Here is a 16,203-nt window from a genome sequence, read left to right as displayed (position 1 = left end):
CATCCTTCAATATACTCTTCTCCCAGTTGGAAAAGCAGCAGGGAGTCAAGGTGTGGAGTTAGATAGACAGCGAGTTGCCGCTCCCCTTGCCCTGCCTCAGTTACTGCAAGAGCACACGTCTGGGGATAAATGCTTGTGTGGTAGAGTCAATCCTCGTAGTGAAGATTATGAAGGGAACAAAGAAAGGCCCCTTGCATGCCTCAGAGAAAGGTGTTCTCATAAAAACTAATACAGGATGAAAAGAAACAGGGGAAATGAATATTTAAAAAGATTAACTCTGAATGATACCTATAAAGTCAGTTGTTCAATAAGGAAAAGAAAGAGCGAGTACAGACCAGGATAATCTTGAGTAGATCACCTCGACTTCTTTGAATCCCTGCCGTACTTAAAAAGAGTTTGGACCAAGGATCTCTTAAGGTTCTTTCATGTCTAAAATTCTATGGTTCTAGGATGGAACCATCCTAGAAAGGCCATTCTGTTGATTTCCTAGTCTCCAAGAGGGAGATAACTACTTTCTGGGAGAGGAACTGACTGCCTTGATGGAGAATTATCAACGCAGAGGTGGGTGAACTTCTTATTTACGGGGGACCATAAATGCTCTTGGAGAATTTCCACCAGGGCCTTTTCCTCGTTCTTTAAGCTGATTTTATAATTCTCTTGATGCTTTGGGATGGCCAGACGGGAAGAACCTGGGATTCAGACTGGGATTGTTCATTTTAAGCATTTCCCCTTTCCTTATTATTAGATGTTTAAAAAAAAAAAGAAAAAAACACAAAAAACCCTCCAAGAAACAGATCCGAAAGGGGTGGCAGGGGAAACTATGATTATGGGATGTCGAAAGGCCTGTAAAATGCGCTTCCGCATTTTCATATTTTCTTTGGCATTAGGACCTTTTTAAAAAATAGATTTTTGGCGGAGTGGGCCCAGGAATGAGGTTCAGAACAGTAGAGGGGGTGCTGGCGTGGGGCAGCTCCGGATCCGACTCTAGCCGGCCGCCAGGCGGGCTAAAAGCTACAAGGGCGCGGCCGCGGGCGGGCGGGCCCCGGGGAGGGGCTTTGCGGAGGCGCCGCGGCCCGAGCCGAGCGGGGCCGCCGGGGCTCCGCGCGCAGAGCGGCCGGGCGGGCGGTGGCGCTGCGGAGGCGGCGACCGAGGCCGGCGGGCGCGGAGGAGGGGCCCGAGACTGGGGCGGCCGGCGGCAGCCGCCTCGGTGACGACTCCCGGCAGCGCGGCGACCAGAGGAGACCGAGCCGCGGGCCCCGCCGTCGCCGCCGCTCCGGGCTGTCTTCCTTCTCCTCCAGTCTCGGCGGGGGCGTCAGGAATGGGCCCCAACCGCCGCGGGCCCCGCACGCTGCGCCGTCCGTAGGCCCCCCAGCAATCGGAGGTCGGCCGGCCGGCCTCTCACCACCCCTCACCCCAGCCGAACCGTCCCCACCCCAAATCCCCGGGAAGGAAGATGAGGGAAACGGGCCCGGCGCTCAGCAGCCAGAGCAGCAGCAGCAGCGGTCGGGGGAGGGTGTTTCGCCGTTTCCTCTCAGCCGCCAGGACAAGATGGCAGCGGCCGCGGAGAGGGCCTGAGCCCGGGCTGGGTGGTGCCGCCTGCTGAAGCGCCTGGCTCCCTGTCCCCGGCGCGGCCCCGCACCCGCCCCGGACATGCTCAGGGCTGCGGCCGCCCGAAGAGGGGAGAGCGCAGGCCTCTAGGAAGGTAAGGGACTAGGGTAAGGGGGCGCCCCCACCCCGGGGCGGGCGTTGGCAGCGCGGGGTGGGGGGGCGGGGAACGGCTCCACCGGCCGCGCCTGCGTTCGGAAGGCCAGCGGGCCCCTCCTCCAGACCCTCCCTGGGCCCGACGCCCCCTGAGCGGTCCGCACCCGTCGCGCGTTCCGCACCGGGGTCCGCATCTCCTGTGCGCTCTTGCTCCGCCTCTCCGCCTCGCCCCCTTGGGGTGGCGGATCCAGGCGTCTCCCTCGAGGCCGAGGCGCCCCAGGCCGGAGGCCGCCGGACGCGGGGGGCCGCGCGTGGTTCCTGCGCGCGGTGGCGCAGCCTCCGGGAAGCCGCGCTGGGGCTGGGCCGGGCGGCCCCCGCCGCCCCCTGCCAGGGTTGCGCAACGGCTCTTCCCAGCAACCGAAGTTTTGTTTAGTCCCACTGGCGGGGCGGGGAGGGGGGGCTCTTCCCTCCCCGCAGCCTGGGCCGTCACTACGGAGACCTCTTGTCTTTCATTAAGGGGAACAAACACAAACACACGCACGCGCGCAACTTGAGCGCCGCGGCCGATGGCTGCGTCCCTGGCTTTGTGGCCCAGTCCCCAGCGTCGTCGAGCGGCGGGTCCGGAGGGTGTCAACTCGAGGGACGTGAGTGCGTGTGATTGTTGGGGAGGAGAAATGTGATCCGCCGCTCCGCGTCCCCAGCCGCGGCCGGAGGAAGGCGTGGCGGCCGCGCGGCGGGTCTGTTGCCGGCGTCTCTCGTTACGGTGGCGGCCGCCCGCTTCCCTTCGCGGCGCTGGGAGAACTCGCGGACAGACTTAGGAGAGAAATGTCTGTTTTCCTGTCAGGAGGGAGACGGCTGTTTTAACATGGTATGTAGCTCTCGGCGAAGCCTGTTGTTTCCCAGTCTTATCTCTGCTTGAGGAATTGCGCTGAAGGGTGTGTGCGTAAATTACCTTGGACCTGTTACAGAGCAGTCACAACACGTTCAGTCCTTGAACCGTGTTTTCACAACCTCTTGCTGCCCTGTTAGAATTTATTTTTCCACCTGTCGGTCGCTGCTTCTCATTAAAAGGAGCTTCTGTTAGCAACAGAGTTTTTCAGATTATCGTCCAGTTTACAGGCAAAGCTCATGGTTGATTCCATTGTCAACTTTGATGTCTCTCTGGTCTAGGGCCAGAAAAGTTAGCTGGTAAACCAGCCTGTGCCTCTGTTTAGTAGTTTGGTGATTATTATTATTTGTTTTTTCTATTTTAGGTATTTGCTTGTTAGCTGTAGCTTCTGAAGATGAAGGATTTATATTTAAACCGTTTCCGTTTATTTCCAAGTTTTAATTACTGGGCGCTTTAAAATGTTAAGAGGTTCTCTTAATCAAATTTTTGATGAGAACTTTTAAGCAGGATCGGTGAGTTTTGTTACCCAACTAAAAACATTTTAATCCTGCATTCTCAATTTTTCAGAAGCTAGGCAAGCCTCACCATATGTTTGATAAGTCTAAATTCTGCTTATGCTTGCAAGTACGGTGCTAATTTTATACAATGAGCCATGATAAGATTTTGATAGGTCATGATTAAACTTAGGATTTAAGTAAACAAAATAAGACTGACCCTTTTTGTTTTCTTTAAAAAATAGTTTTTATAGTTTTGTTGGTTACCTCATGCCTTCATGCCACTTAAGAGTAATTGAGATGTACCAACCAGGTAAATTAAAGTTCCGTACTTTTTAGTCAACAGGCTATTTCTTGGTATATTTATGGGCGTATTAGTGAAGTATAGGGTACACTTATTTATGAAATACAATGGTTGAGGTTTATTTTTTTTTCAGATTTTTGAAACGTTTTTAATTTGTGTAAAGGTAAAGATGTGCTGATAAATTTGATATTTTGGATATTTCATTGTGTGTGGTTCTTTTTTGTATTTATGGGGAAAATTGAATAATTTGTTCCTTAATTTTTATACTCTAGGGACTACATTTAAAAAATTTTTGTGGAGAGCCTTAGCTTAAAACTATGTTTTAGAAAGATAAAATGAGCTTGAACTCTAGAACAGAGCCAGCCATTAAATGTTTCAGATTTATATTTGGACTCTGCTGACTATAGTAGCTAAACATACATATTAGGCAAGCAGATCATAACCTGGTGAGCCAGTCTTAGTTTATTGTCCTAATACCTTTTCCATTGAACTTGTCATTATCTTGATTATAAACCAGTCATTGGCTTCTGGGCATGGAGTTTTAGAGTCACATAAAAGTGGATGATTTTTATGGAATAATTCCTCTTGTAAACATGCTTGAAAAGAAGCTTCAGATCATACTATTTTAATTTTTTGGATGTTCTGTCATGGGTATCATAAAACAAGGTGCAAATTACAGAGGTGGGTTTCTGTAGCTAGTAAGGCAGGGCACATAAGTATTTGTTGAATGCCGATTATTGAAAGCCCCACCCCCTTTTTTTCCCTTGCAACTTAAAATAGCAGCAGCTGTCAAGTGAACTTTTTCATTGAGCTTTGTTTTAAATATTTGATATATCAACATTGAGGGCATCTCTATGGAAGGGCAGATGAAGAAAATGTAAATTTCAGAGTGCTAAAATGCTGTTTCCCAATCCTGTGTCACATCCATTGAACGGAATACTTGTTTGAGTGTTAATTTCCATTTGAATGTTAGAATGATATATTCTGGTAACTTTCAAAGTTAATTTTCTTAGTATGATGATATGGTAGATTAGAATTGCATTATTGGTGGTTAGTTAATTCAAAGTCTTTAGAAAAATATAGTTTCCATTGTGACTTTACTTATGTTTGAATTTGGAGATGAAAATATCATGGCATTATTTAGATTTAAGGGTGTTTTAAGGACCTTTGAATTTTCCCACATTTAAAGTATCTGTCCAGAATTATTCTTGCTTCTTAACTATTAAAGGACATAAGATGATTTGCTGCATGATTATATTGTTGGTACCAAAAGAAATCTTCATGTGAAATTTCTGTGTTTGCAGCTGTCCTAGTTTCCTAAAGTCTGAAATTGAGACTCCCAGTGTGATATGTTTAACTTGGAAGTTACTTTTGATGACAAACCCTAGAACTTTGTAAAAATCAAGGAACCTATCAGTGTATTTTATTTTAAAAGAGCCCCTCCCTGCTCCCTTGGCCCCCCTTCCCTTCCACTTGCTGAAAGCTTTGTGGTGGGTCTAACCTTTTCTGTGTAATATGAATGTAAGTCTAAATAAGTTATTTGAAATGTCCTTTCTGATTCTGGATTCAGCTGCTTAAAAAATTTATATACATACACACACGCATATATATATATATATAGTCTAATACATTAAACCATACAATATAAATTGAATATAGGGCTATAAATTTGGAATAGAAGTTTTAAATTAGTGGAGGATTTTAGGGTTAGCCAAAGTCCACTCCTTTTTAGTTGGATTGGTATAGTTAAGAGTGATTTGGGGAGGAGCTGTTTAATATTAGTGTGCTGCTTCTGTAGTTTTGTCACAGCTGTCCCTTTTTTTTGAAGTCTTAATCACTGTCAAGACAGAACAGGTATTTGGAGGATGTATGTTACACATTTTACCCAAATATTTGTTGAATTAGACCTTGACCAATTTAGTGGATCAGGCTGTTCTCCACAGTTGCAACTTGGGCCATGTGTCACTACACAAAGGCAACATGTTGTCTGGATCCTGAAGCATGCCCCTGAATGCTCGGGCGTTAGAGCGTCTGCTCTCACCGCTCCTGTGGACATTGAAAGAACTGGATGAGTATTGGAAATACTGTATTTTTAGGGTGGCATTTATAGTTTGTGGACAGTTAAGACATTAAGCTGATTTACTTTGTCTTTCATATTTAGTAGTTAATGGCAAGAAAGCTGTCTTTTTTTTCTTTGAAAGCTGTCTTTTTCTAATGCAAAAGTCTTTACAATGAAACAAACCAAGATAATATCTTTTTTACCTTAAGTGTATTTTATTTTGATCCAAACAATTTGCCTAATTTTCTGAGTGAGCATTTTTCACTCCTGAGGGAGACCGAGTGGAAGGGAAGATAGAGCAGATGCTTTAGAGAAAGCTGGGCTGTGGTGCGGGTGATGGTGAGGCGTGGGTTTCATTGGATTTGGGAGACTTAAGAAATCTGTTTTAAATGTTCAAGTTTCTAGAAACCAGAGTTCTCTTAGTTGTAAAGTCAATGAAATATTGTGGTAGCTTGGGGGAAAGATTATGGTATCTCATTGGCACCTGCTGAGTGATCATTCTTGTGAAATAATGTGTTTATCATCCTAGACCAGCTTTTAAGTCCTCCCCAGACCCCAGTTTATTTTCCTTTAAGTATAATTTAGGGAAGATAAACTTTTTATACAATTTAAAAAAAAAGAACATGTTACAGGCCTATCTTGAAATTAGAGGTGTGACGAGAACAGAACATATTGCCATTATGATGAGTTTGATTTATGGGAATAATATTTTTAGTTTTTGGAGATCCTTAAAAATAAAACTGAAGTGCACTTAATACGCGAATCTAGGTTTTTCAAAACATAGGCTTCTTTGTCACACAGTTCATTTTTACATTCTAAGAGGAACATCTCTTTTAAAGATTAGACTTCCAGATACTTCTTGGTGTTGCATTTTCTTTCTTGCTTTGTCTTTTTTTCTTTTTTAAATGAAAAGGTGGTTACACCTAAAAGAAGTAGAGGTTTGTGGAATAGGGAAAAATAGTACTTGGCTTCTCTGAACTGTACCTTTTCCTTGATCTAAGTGAAGTCGCTCAGTCGTGCCTGATTCTGTGACGTCATGAACTGTACTCTGCCAGTCTCCTCCATCCATTGGATTTTCCAGGCAAGAATACTGGAGTGGGTTGCCATTTCCTTCTCCAGAGGGACTCGAACCTGGGTCTCCCGCAATGCAGGCAGTCTCTTTACTGTCTGAGCCACTAGGGAAGGGAGGATCTAAATTGTGAAAAACTGGTTATTCAGTATAACTCTTTGGTCACGGTGAAAATAAGGGATTGCCAGGGTGGTCAGATTTAGTTCTTTCTCGTGTAATTATTAATGCTGGAGTACCTTTCCTAATTGGGAAAAAAATTGTTTGAAGTTTGGTAGATATTGAAATAATCAAATCAACAGACTGAGTCACTCTCTCCCTCCTTTAAAATTTTGTAATCATTTATTATAAATTATATTTGATTACATATGGATTACCAAGAAAATTGTCTTTAGGATTTGATAGAAAATATAAAGCTTGGCTTTATTTGACCAGTCAATTCATTTTAGAAATTTTAAAAAGTATTTGATTTACTAAAAAAAAATTTATATTAACTTCAAACTCTTCAACTTCCTGCTTTGTTGCATATTGTTCATAAATTAAAATGTGTTATAGTTTTTGAAAAACAGAAGGTAAACTTTGCAGAAAATAACTTGTTTAGAAAATGTTTCCTCCCCTATAAAGCAATTATTTTAAAGGCGTAAAAATTTCATTACTGTATATATTGACTGTGTGTTACCTGTTTAATAATACATCAAGAGTCTTGTAGGTCTGGTAAACTATACTACTTTAGATAAATAATGCTCAGTCTTACATAGTTAATAAGTTAGATGGACTGATAACATTGAAAATTGAACCCGACTTTCTAGAGGCATTTTTTTTTAAGAGTATAATACTTCTGAGGACTTTAAATCTGTAACTTATTGTAACTTTTAATGAGATTAAATAGGGTTCAGTGACATAAAACCACAATGAAAATTAGAGGTTATGTGCTAGATAGCCTGTAGCTCTGATGCTGTGTTTCACTCCGTTCTCAAAGCAAAGCATGTTCTGGGCCAGTTTCAGTGCGATAGTACAGGTATCTCTATAGTATATTAGTTATAGTTTTGTATTTTAAGTAGATAAGAGTAGTATTGGGTTCAAAAGTATTGGGTTTTTAATCTGGTTAGTAGCTTTAAATATTTTTTTGTAGCTGGATCATTGACTCTGACCGCAAATAAATGAAATTTTATTATGATAGGTAAAACAAAGATAAATAAGTATATGAAAGTTATCTAGTACGTTTGAGTGCCCATTAACTGCAAATTACTGTCTATGGATGAAGAGTAAGACATGATGATCTCTGAGGAAGTAGATTCTATGAATTTTATTTTTGTGATAATCTTTCCATCAAGTCTAGCCAATTTAGTAGTGTAATAGCCTTATGCTGCCTAATAGAGATGTGTTGTGTTATTTAGTCACTAAGTCGTGTCCAACTATTTTGTGACCCCTGAAGTGTAGCCTACCAGGTTTCTCTGTCCATGGATTTTCCAGGCAAGAATACAGGAGTGGGTTTTCATTTCCTTATCCAGGGAATCTTCCCACCCTAGGTATTAAACCTGCATCTCCTGCCTTGGCAGGTGGATTGTTTATCATTGAGCCACCAGGGAAGTGACTCAGTAGTGTAATTGCCTTTATTGCCTTATGGAGATATACATATGTTAATTTAAATGAAGGAGAGGGTCATTTCTCAAATACGGTTAATCTCATTCGCTTATTTTCTAGTGTTTCCTTCTGGACTTGCCCAGTTCTTGTATTACCTGAGAAAGTTATTATAGGATTGCCTCTTCTAATTATATTATTACTTTCTCAGTTTGGAGTTGATGCTGCTGCTGTCGTTTCAGTTGTGTCGGACTCTGTGAGACCCCATAGACGGCAGCCCACCAGGCTCCGCCGTCCCTGGGATTCTCCAGACAAGAACAGTGGAGTGGGTTGCCATTTTCCTTCTCCAATGCATGAAAGTGAAAAGTGAAAGTGAAGTTGCTCAGTCGTGCCCGACTCTTAGCGACCCCGTGGACTGCAGCCTACCAGGCTCCTCCGTCCATGGGATTTTCCAGGCAAGAGTACTGGAGTGGGTTGCCATTGCCTTCTCCATAGGGCTCTCCAAATCTCATTCTTATGCCATCTGTGGGAAGAAAACAGGTGAAAACTGGGTATAGATAGAATTTCATTTTAAGGTACTTTTAAAAAATATTGAAATTTCTGGCTATAACTCATTTTGAAACCACTCTTCAGAAGGGATATTATTTGTGTACTTAATTTGTGTAAATCAAGTCTGTCTTATGTTGAGGTCCTTAAAACAGTCATGGAAAAGGCAAGTGTTGTGTTTCTCCTATTACAGTTGTGTATGATACATTCTTAATGAACTTTGACAGTTTGGTAACATTTTGATATTTTATACATGTGTATTTAAAATGGAATTATTTTCCTTTTTGGCCACACTGTACATCTTGCAGGATCTTAGTTCCCCAATCAGGGATTGAACCCAGGCCCCAGCAGTGAAAGTTGGGAGTCCTAACCCCTGAACCACCAGGGAATTCCCTAAAATTATATTCTGCATGGAAACCTACTCAGAGTGTTAGGGGCTATAACATAATTGGTTTCCTAATAGCTTTTGAGTAGAAAATAGTTGGAATGCTTGCCTTGTCAGTTGCCCTAAGCCTAGTGTGACAGTGCTGGAAGTGTTTCTAGTGGCTGCTTTGAAATTTGCAAAATCACTTTTAAAATATCTCATATCTGAATGTATATCTAGCTTGAAATTGTTTCCTATTAATTTGATTGGAGGAAAATGAAATACCTCAATTGGACATGAAACAACAGACTGGTTCCAAATAGGAAAAGGAGTACACCAAGGCTGTCTATTGTCACCCTGCTTATTTAACTTATATGCAGAGTACATCATGAGAAACACTGGGCTGGAGGAAGCACAAGTTGGAATGAAGAGTGCCAGGAGAAATATCAGTAACCTCAGATATGCAGATGATACCACCCTTATGGCAGAAAGTGAAGAACTAAAGAGCCTCTTGATGAAAGTGAAAGAGGAGAGTGAAAAAGTTGGCTTAAGGCTCAAAATTCAGAAAACAAAGATCATGGCATCCGGTCCCATCACTTCATGGCAAATAGATGGGGCAACAGTGGAAACAGTGTCAGACTTTATTTTATGGGGCTCCAAAATCACTGCAGATGGTGACTGCAGCAGTGATATTAAAAGACGCTTACTCCTTGGAAGGAAAGTTATGACCAACCTAGATAGCATATTAAAAAGCAGAGACATTCCTTTTCCAACAAAGGTCTGTCTAGTCAAGGCTATGGTTTTTCCAGTGGTCAGGTATGAATGTGAGAGTTGGACTGTGAAGAAAGCTGAGTGCTGAAAAATTGATGGCTTTTGAACTGTGGTGTTGGAGAAGATTCTTGAGAGTCCCTTGGACTGCAAGGAGATCCAACCAGTCCATCCTAAAGGAGATCAGTCCTGGATGTTCATTGGAAGGACTGATGCTGAGGCTGAAACTCCAATATTTTGGCCACCTCATGCGAAGAGTTGACTCATTGGAAAAGACTCTGATGCTGGGAGGGATTGGGGGCAGGAGGAGAAGGGGACAACAGAGGATGAGATGGCTAGATGGCATCACCGACTCAATGGACATGAGTTTGAGAAAACTCTGGGAGTTGGTGATGGACAGGGAGGCCTGGCGTGCTGCAATTCATGGGGTCACAGAGTTGGACATGACTGAGCGACTGAACTGACTGACTGATAACCTAGTTTTATAAAATAACAATATATTCCATTGTAGGGCAAAGGTTACATTAAAAAAGTATAAAATCGTATCTAAACTGTTCTTTGTTTGGTCAGAGACCATGTCTCAAAGGTTTTTATATCTCCTCAAGTGCCTGCTTGACATTGGGGAATCAAATATAATTATCACTGATAGTGTGATGGTGAAGTCGCTCGATCATCTCTGACTCTTTGCAACCCCATGGACTGTAGCCTACCAGGCTCCTCCTTCCATGGGATTTTTCCAGGCAACAGTACTGGAATGGGTTGCCATTTCCTTCTCCAATAAAAGTAGTCATAAATCATAGAAGTATTCAAATACTGGCATACTTTATTGAGTAGCTTGATTGGTACCTGACCAAGCAATTGTGAATGTATCAAAGACCCATTTGACTTCTCAAAACACTACTTTTCCCCTCACCTTAATTCTGGCAAATGAGTCTGTTTCTTAGGTATAGAGGTCAACTGATACCAACTTCCTCCAGATTTCCAACCCTTTTCTTCTGAGTATAACTTCTCCCATTACCCATTTTGTGTTTCCACTACTCTCTCAAGAAAAGAAATACCTCTTTTCCTCCAAGACTGCTTCCTATTCTCTTTTGTGGATTTAATCCTAAAATGTTTGTCAGCATCTTGAACCTATCCAGTAACTTCAGTTTCCCTTTTTATCTCGACCCCTTTTCTTCAGCCTTAAAACAGGCATCTTTTAGTTGTGCCTCCGCAGGTCTGTGGACCTGTCTTCCCACTCTGTTCTTCCACATTTCTTCGTGTGTACTGTAGCCTCTACTTGACAGTGCAGCTCTCTGCCCGGGCCTCCCTAGTGAGGTTACTCCCACTAGGCTCTCCAGTATTCTTTTATTCATGGTTTGTGTATTCCTCCAGGTGACTGAATCCAGTCACTCTTCAGTTCTGAGCTGCTTCTAGCTCATCTTCTGAACTGTCTCCTGAACTCCCTATTTTTCCTGTGCAGGTAGCTGAATTGATAATCTTACTTCCAAATTTGTTCCTTTTTCTGCATTTCCTTTTTGGTATTCTTATTCATTTTCTATTGTGGTTTTAATGTTTGAAACTTTAAGTCTTAAACTATTTTTTTTTCTGATGAGTGCATTAAAAAAATAATACTAAAAACAAGACAAACAGCCACAACTGTGCTTTGCAAAACAAAATCTTTCAGTTTTCATCAAGTCTCCTTTTTGGAGATCCATATTAAGAAATTAAAGTATGTATAAAGACTATATGAAAATATTACTTTACAACTTTATAAATGTGAAAAAACTAGGAAAAAAGCAGTCTAGCAACTTATGATATGCATATGTGGTAGAATATTATGCTGCTGTTTAAAATAAGAGTAAAGATATCTTGTAAGAGAACAAACTGACATCAGGTTATACATGTATTATAAGCATGTCATAAAACATACATTAGAATGACTGAAGGAAATGTTTTTGTGCAAAATGTTAAATTTCACAGATTAGTCCACTCATTCTAGCCATCTGATTTCAAGTAACGATAAGGCTTAGTGATAATTTTTACTCTGAATTTGCAAGGCTTCTATGAAGAAATAACATTTAAGTCATAATGTTGTAATATGACCATTTTGGCATATTCATCATGTATAGTTAATATGTAATCATTAGTTTTACATCTGAGATTCTATCTAGCCTCTTACTCAATTGCCTGGAAAATGGCATGAGGTCAGTTTTGGCCAATAAGAACTTTTTAGTTATTATCTGGAGGATAGATTTCTCATCAGTAAGCTGTAACTACTTTGTGGCCATTTTCAAATGATTCAGTGTGTTTTTGTTTTATGCCGTGGAATCAGTAGCTAGCCTTAATTTTGAACTTAAAAATGAGGGACTTTCCTGGTGGCTCAGTGGTAAAGAATCCGTGCGCCAGTACAGGAGGCTCAAGTTTGATCCCTGATCCAGGAAGATCCCACATGCAGCAGAGCAGCTCAGCCCCTTGGCCACAACTGTTGAGCCTGTGCTCTGGAGCTTGGGAAACGTGACTTTTGAGCCCACGTGCTGCAGCCGTGGAAGCCAGCTTTCCTCAAGCCTGCACTCCACAACAAAAGGCACTGCAAATAAGCCTGCCCAGTGCAAAGGAGAGTAGCCCCTGCTCGCTTCAGCACAGCCAAAACAAATAAATAAAATTAATTATTTAGGAAAAAATGTGTAAGATATTACAGGCAACTTCATTCTGAATTACTTTCTTTTTTAAAAAATTTATTTTATTGAAGTATAGTTGATTAACAGTGTTGTGTTAATTTCTGATGTATAGCAAAATGATTTGTTTATATATATGCATATGTATATCATTTTTTCATATTTTCCATTATGATTTATTATATTGAATATATATACTGAATATACTGTATACCCTGTGGTATATAGGAGGACCTTTCTGTTTACCAATTCTATGTATAATAGTTTGCACTGCAGTCCCCACTCTCAATTCATTGCCCCTGCCCTGTTAACAACCACAAGTCTGTTACATTTGTGAGTCTGTTTCTTTGAATTAAACTTTCTTAATCATGTTTTTATCTTTTCATGCGTTGGTGTTGTTAAGAAAACTCTTTGAGTTTTTCTTATCATTATAATTCTGATACATATAATTGTATGGTATCCTATATGACAGTGTGGCTTTTATACTGATATAACAGATTTTTTTCAAAGTTTCTGTGAGCTTGATGTGGAAGAAATAAATGTTTATGTGACCCTTGCTAAATGGATATAAATCTGCAGTTTTAGTTCATAGCTTATTACATACAACCCAACAATGTGTCCCTTTAAGAAGTTAATGGCTAGAGGTAGTTGGAGCCAAACAGAAGCAGTTTTAATAGTTTCTAAGAATTCAGCAGTCCTCTAAGTACTTTTGAGAAGCTAGATTGTTTTTCCTCTTTAGGGCTTTATGAATTGCTTTGTTCTTTAGTTTTTTTCTGGCTTTCTTAAGGATATCCATTTTAAATTTCTGCCCTGTCCTCTTCCTCAAATTTGTCATGAGAATAAGAGTGAGATCTTTGTTTTTCTTAATATAGTCTCATTTTTGTTCCTTCTATTGTTTCTCACTTGATACCATAGAGATTCCAGAAGCGCAGGATTTCCTGATGCCGTTGTGAAAGATCATCTTCACAAGATGTATATGACATTTGAAATTTGAAAGTAAAGTTTCTTTACTTAGAAAGGTTTTTGAAGTTACTTCACTAAATATCTCAAAAAGGACTTTTGATAAAATGGCATATCTGGCAACCAGCTATGAAGAGAGAGAACATAATTGTAGGGAGAAAAAAAACTATGAATTTAGCAGTGTAGGTCACATAAGGAACATACAGGGTCTTAACATAATTTGGAAAGAACAAGGAATTGACTTTTTTGTTCCAGTTTATTTTTTCAAGCCCTAAAATGTCTTTCATAAAGATTTTTCAAAACTAGAAGTACTGAAATCAAGCTTATGCAACTGTAAATATTTGTCTCTTCAGCTCTTAGAAATGCAAAGCTGTTATTAGTGTGTGCGTGGTGGTGGGCAGCTACTGTTCTCACTTCACACTAGTTTTTAGACTTTCAACTCTTGTAGTATGTATAACTCTTGAGTGGTAGTACTCTTAGTTATGAATGAAGAACACTGTATAGAAGGAGAATCTTCAAATTGTTTATTTAACATAGCCCATAATTTAGAAAATTTTTGTAGAACTTGACCTTTAATTCTATAAATGTTCATTTAGAACTTTGAACTCTTATCTCTTATAAAAATCTTGTCGGCAGCATTTTTTTTCTTTATATTGCTTGATCAGCAGTAGATATTTGATCAAATTATTAATCTATGATTCAGCTTCCTCTGAATTGTTTCAGAGGTGCTTTAGGTTAGGAGATATTCATGCTTTAACAGTTGGTTACATGGATTTTCGTTTTATTAAGAAAAGTTTTGTAGTGATTCTTTTGGGACAGACTTTCCTACAAAGTAGAAGACAATTCATTTGGCTTTCTAGAAGGGAGTTATTCATAACCTAAAGATGTAAGGCTGTTTAATTTTTCTAATAATCCATTGGTAGGTACTGGCATTGGTAGATACTGTGTGATGAATTTAAGGAAAGTTTCTTTTGTACTTGTTTTATAAACTAGATTTGAATTATGAATCTTAAAGTTTATTTCAATAAAAAGAGTGCTTCAGAGGAACTTTTCATTTTTAGTCAACTTTTCTGTCAATATTTCCATTTCTGAGTTTTGATTTTTACATAGCTTCAAAAAAATCTAGAGAATTAGATGCTTTAGAAAATGTAGTTCTTAAATACTGTTTTTCATTAACTCTCTTCTAGCCTTTCTAAAGACTTGTATTGGCAGGGTGAATTCTAGCAGCTTTAAAATGTCCAGCGGATCACTTTCTGTTCCAAAAGCTGGAATGTTTTGCTAAGTCAGATGAAGCTTGTATTTAACATGCTGATTTGTGTTATAGTCAACACATTCCCTAGATGCTTTGTTCGCAATACTGCTGGAAAATACCCAAGACTTTAGTGTTTTCAAATAAATGTTTTGTAGGTACCAGAGACAGCAGGTTTATTTTATGAAGCTTTACAGTTTGAAGTGGTTCATGCATATGCGGTTTCTTACATGAAATATTTTAGTGCCAGTAATTTCCTGGATATAATAATTGATACAGTGACCTGTTTAATAATATAGATATTAAAAATGGCCAGTGAAGACTTAAACTTACTATTCACACTAAAAACTTAACTTTCTGGCATACCCTGTGTTTTATTTCTAAGAAGACTTGCTGTTTTGTTTTTTTATAAATATGTACTTTAACCAAAGTAATTGAAAAATGAAAGCGTGACTAGATACTACTTTTTATTGACTAAATATTGCTAGTCATATAGTTTCATTTTCTAATTCCTGTTGTAGAACCTTGTTTAGACTAGTACTAAGGTTGTCTGTCTTTCAAGAATAAAAAGACTCTTTTATTGTCAGTTTATTGGACCACATAGTGAAATACTAGTTTTAGACTCTATTTATTGAAGAAATTACATAATGACCCAAAGCTTCAAAAGCAAGTGTGAATTAATATATTTTAAGGAAAAGATCTTCTGTCACTGCTTATGAAAACTTTTTTATTAATGGGGGCACATGATCCCAGGGACTTGCTCTGTGCCTGACAGTTCTAGATTTAGGTGATCTAGGCCATACCTAAGATATTCAGCAGTTCATTCTCAAATGAGTAACGCTTGAAGAGCAGCCTTGTGCAAGAAAAACATTGTCACTTGACAAAAATTCAGACCTATAGAAAATTTGCAAGAATAGTACAAAGAATTCCTATGTATTTTTCACCTGGATGCTTCAAATGTTAACACTTTTACCCCATTTGCATTTACCTTTTCCTCTCTATATCTGTGTTTTCTTTCCTGAACTTTTTGAGAGTACGTTGCAGACTTGATGTCCATATGCCCCTGATTTCTCTTCCATAAAAGCAAAGGCTGTTTTGTTTTGTGTCTCTGTTTTCTGTAATCTGGAAGGTTTCTCTGTCTTTGTGTTGTTTCCTGATACTGACATTGTGGAGAATACTGCTAGCTGTTTTATAGAATGGCCGTCAACTCGGATGTTTGTTTTCTTTTGCTCAGAAGCAGCACAGTGAAATATATTCCTTTCAATAAGCATACCAGGAGTCACGTGATAGCAATATATCCCATTGCTAGAGATTTTAACATTGATCACCTGGTTAATGTGACATGTGCCCATTTCTTTTTTTTGATTACTATGTATCTTGTGGGAATGTACTTTGAAAATGTGTAATTGTCAAGAACTATGAAAGATCTTGCAAACTAACAGATTACAAATGGCTGCTGCAGAAGACAGACTCTGAGGTAAAAGATAAAGGACTTCATTTCTTACTGAGCAGCAGGAGTAGTCAGCGGTCAGTATTTCCTCTGTTTTCCCGTCTCAGTTCCCACA

At 40.0% G+C, this 16,203-nt stretch overlaps 1 protein-coding gene across 6 annotated transcripts in view; it reads left to right on the top strand.

Moving 5' to 3' along the window:
• Positions 1-469: 469 nt before the first annotated feature.
• Positions 470-16,203, top strand: part of HIPK3 (homeodomain interacting protein kinase 3) — an 83,720-nt gene continuing 67,986 nt past the window's right edge. For 2 of the 6 annotated variants that reach the window (XM_020872461.2, XM_020872454.2), the window contains exon 1: positions 470-561. In XM_020872461.2, coding sequence (XP_020728120.2) covers positions 540-561 — 22 coding nt within the window. In that variant the 5' untranslated portion in view covers positions 470-539. Of the gene's footprint in view, positions 562-1,349; positions 1,703-2,210; positions 2,570-16,203 lie in introns of those variants that run through there. The other 4 variants (XM_070473200.1, XM_070473199.1, XM_020872459.2 and 1 more) reach the window with 3 other exon arrangements.

The sequence above is a fragment of the Odocoileus virginianus genome, chromosome 10 (assembly GCF_023699985.2).
Source record: "Odocoileus virginianus isolate 20LAN1187 ecotype Illinois chromosome 10, Ovbor_1.2, whole genome shotgun sequence".
Taxonomy (NCBI): Eukaryota; Metazoa; Chordata; class Mammalia; order Artiodactyla; family Cervidae; genus Odocoileus; species Odocoileus virginianus.
This window is presented reverse-complemented; position numbering and strand designations above follow the sequence as displayed.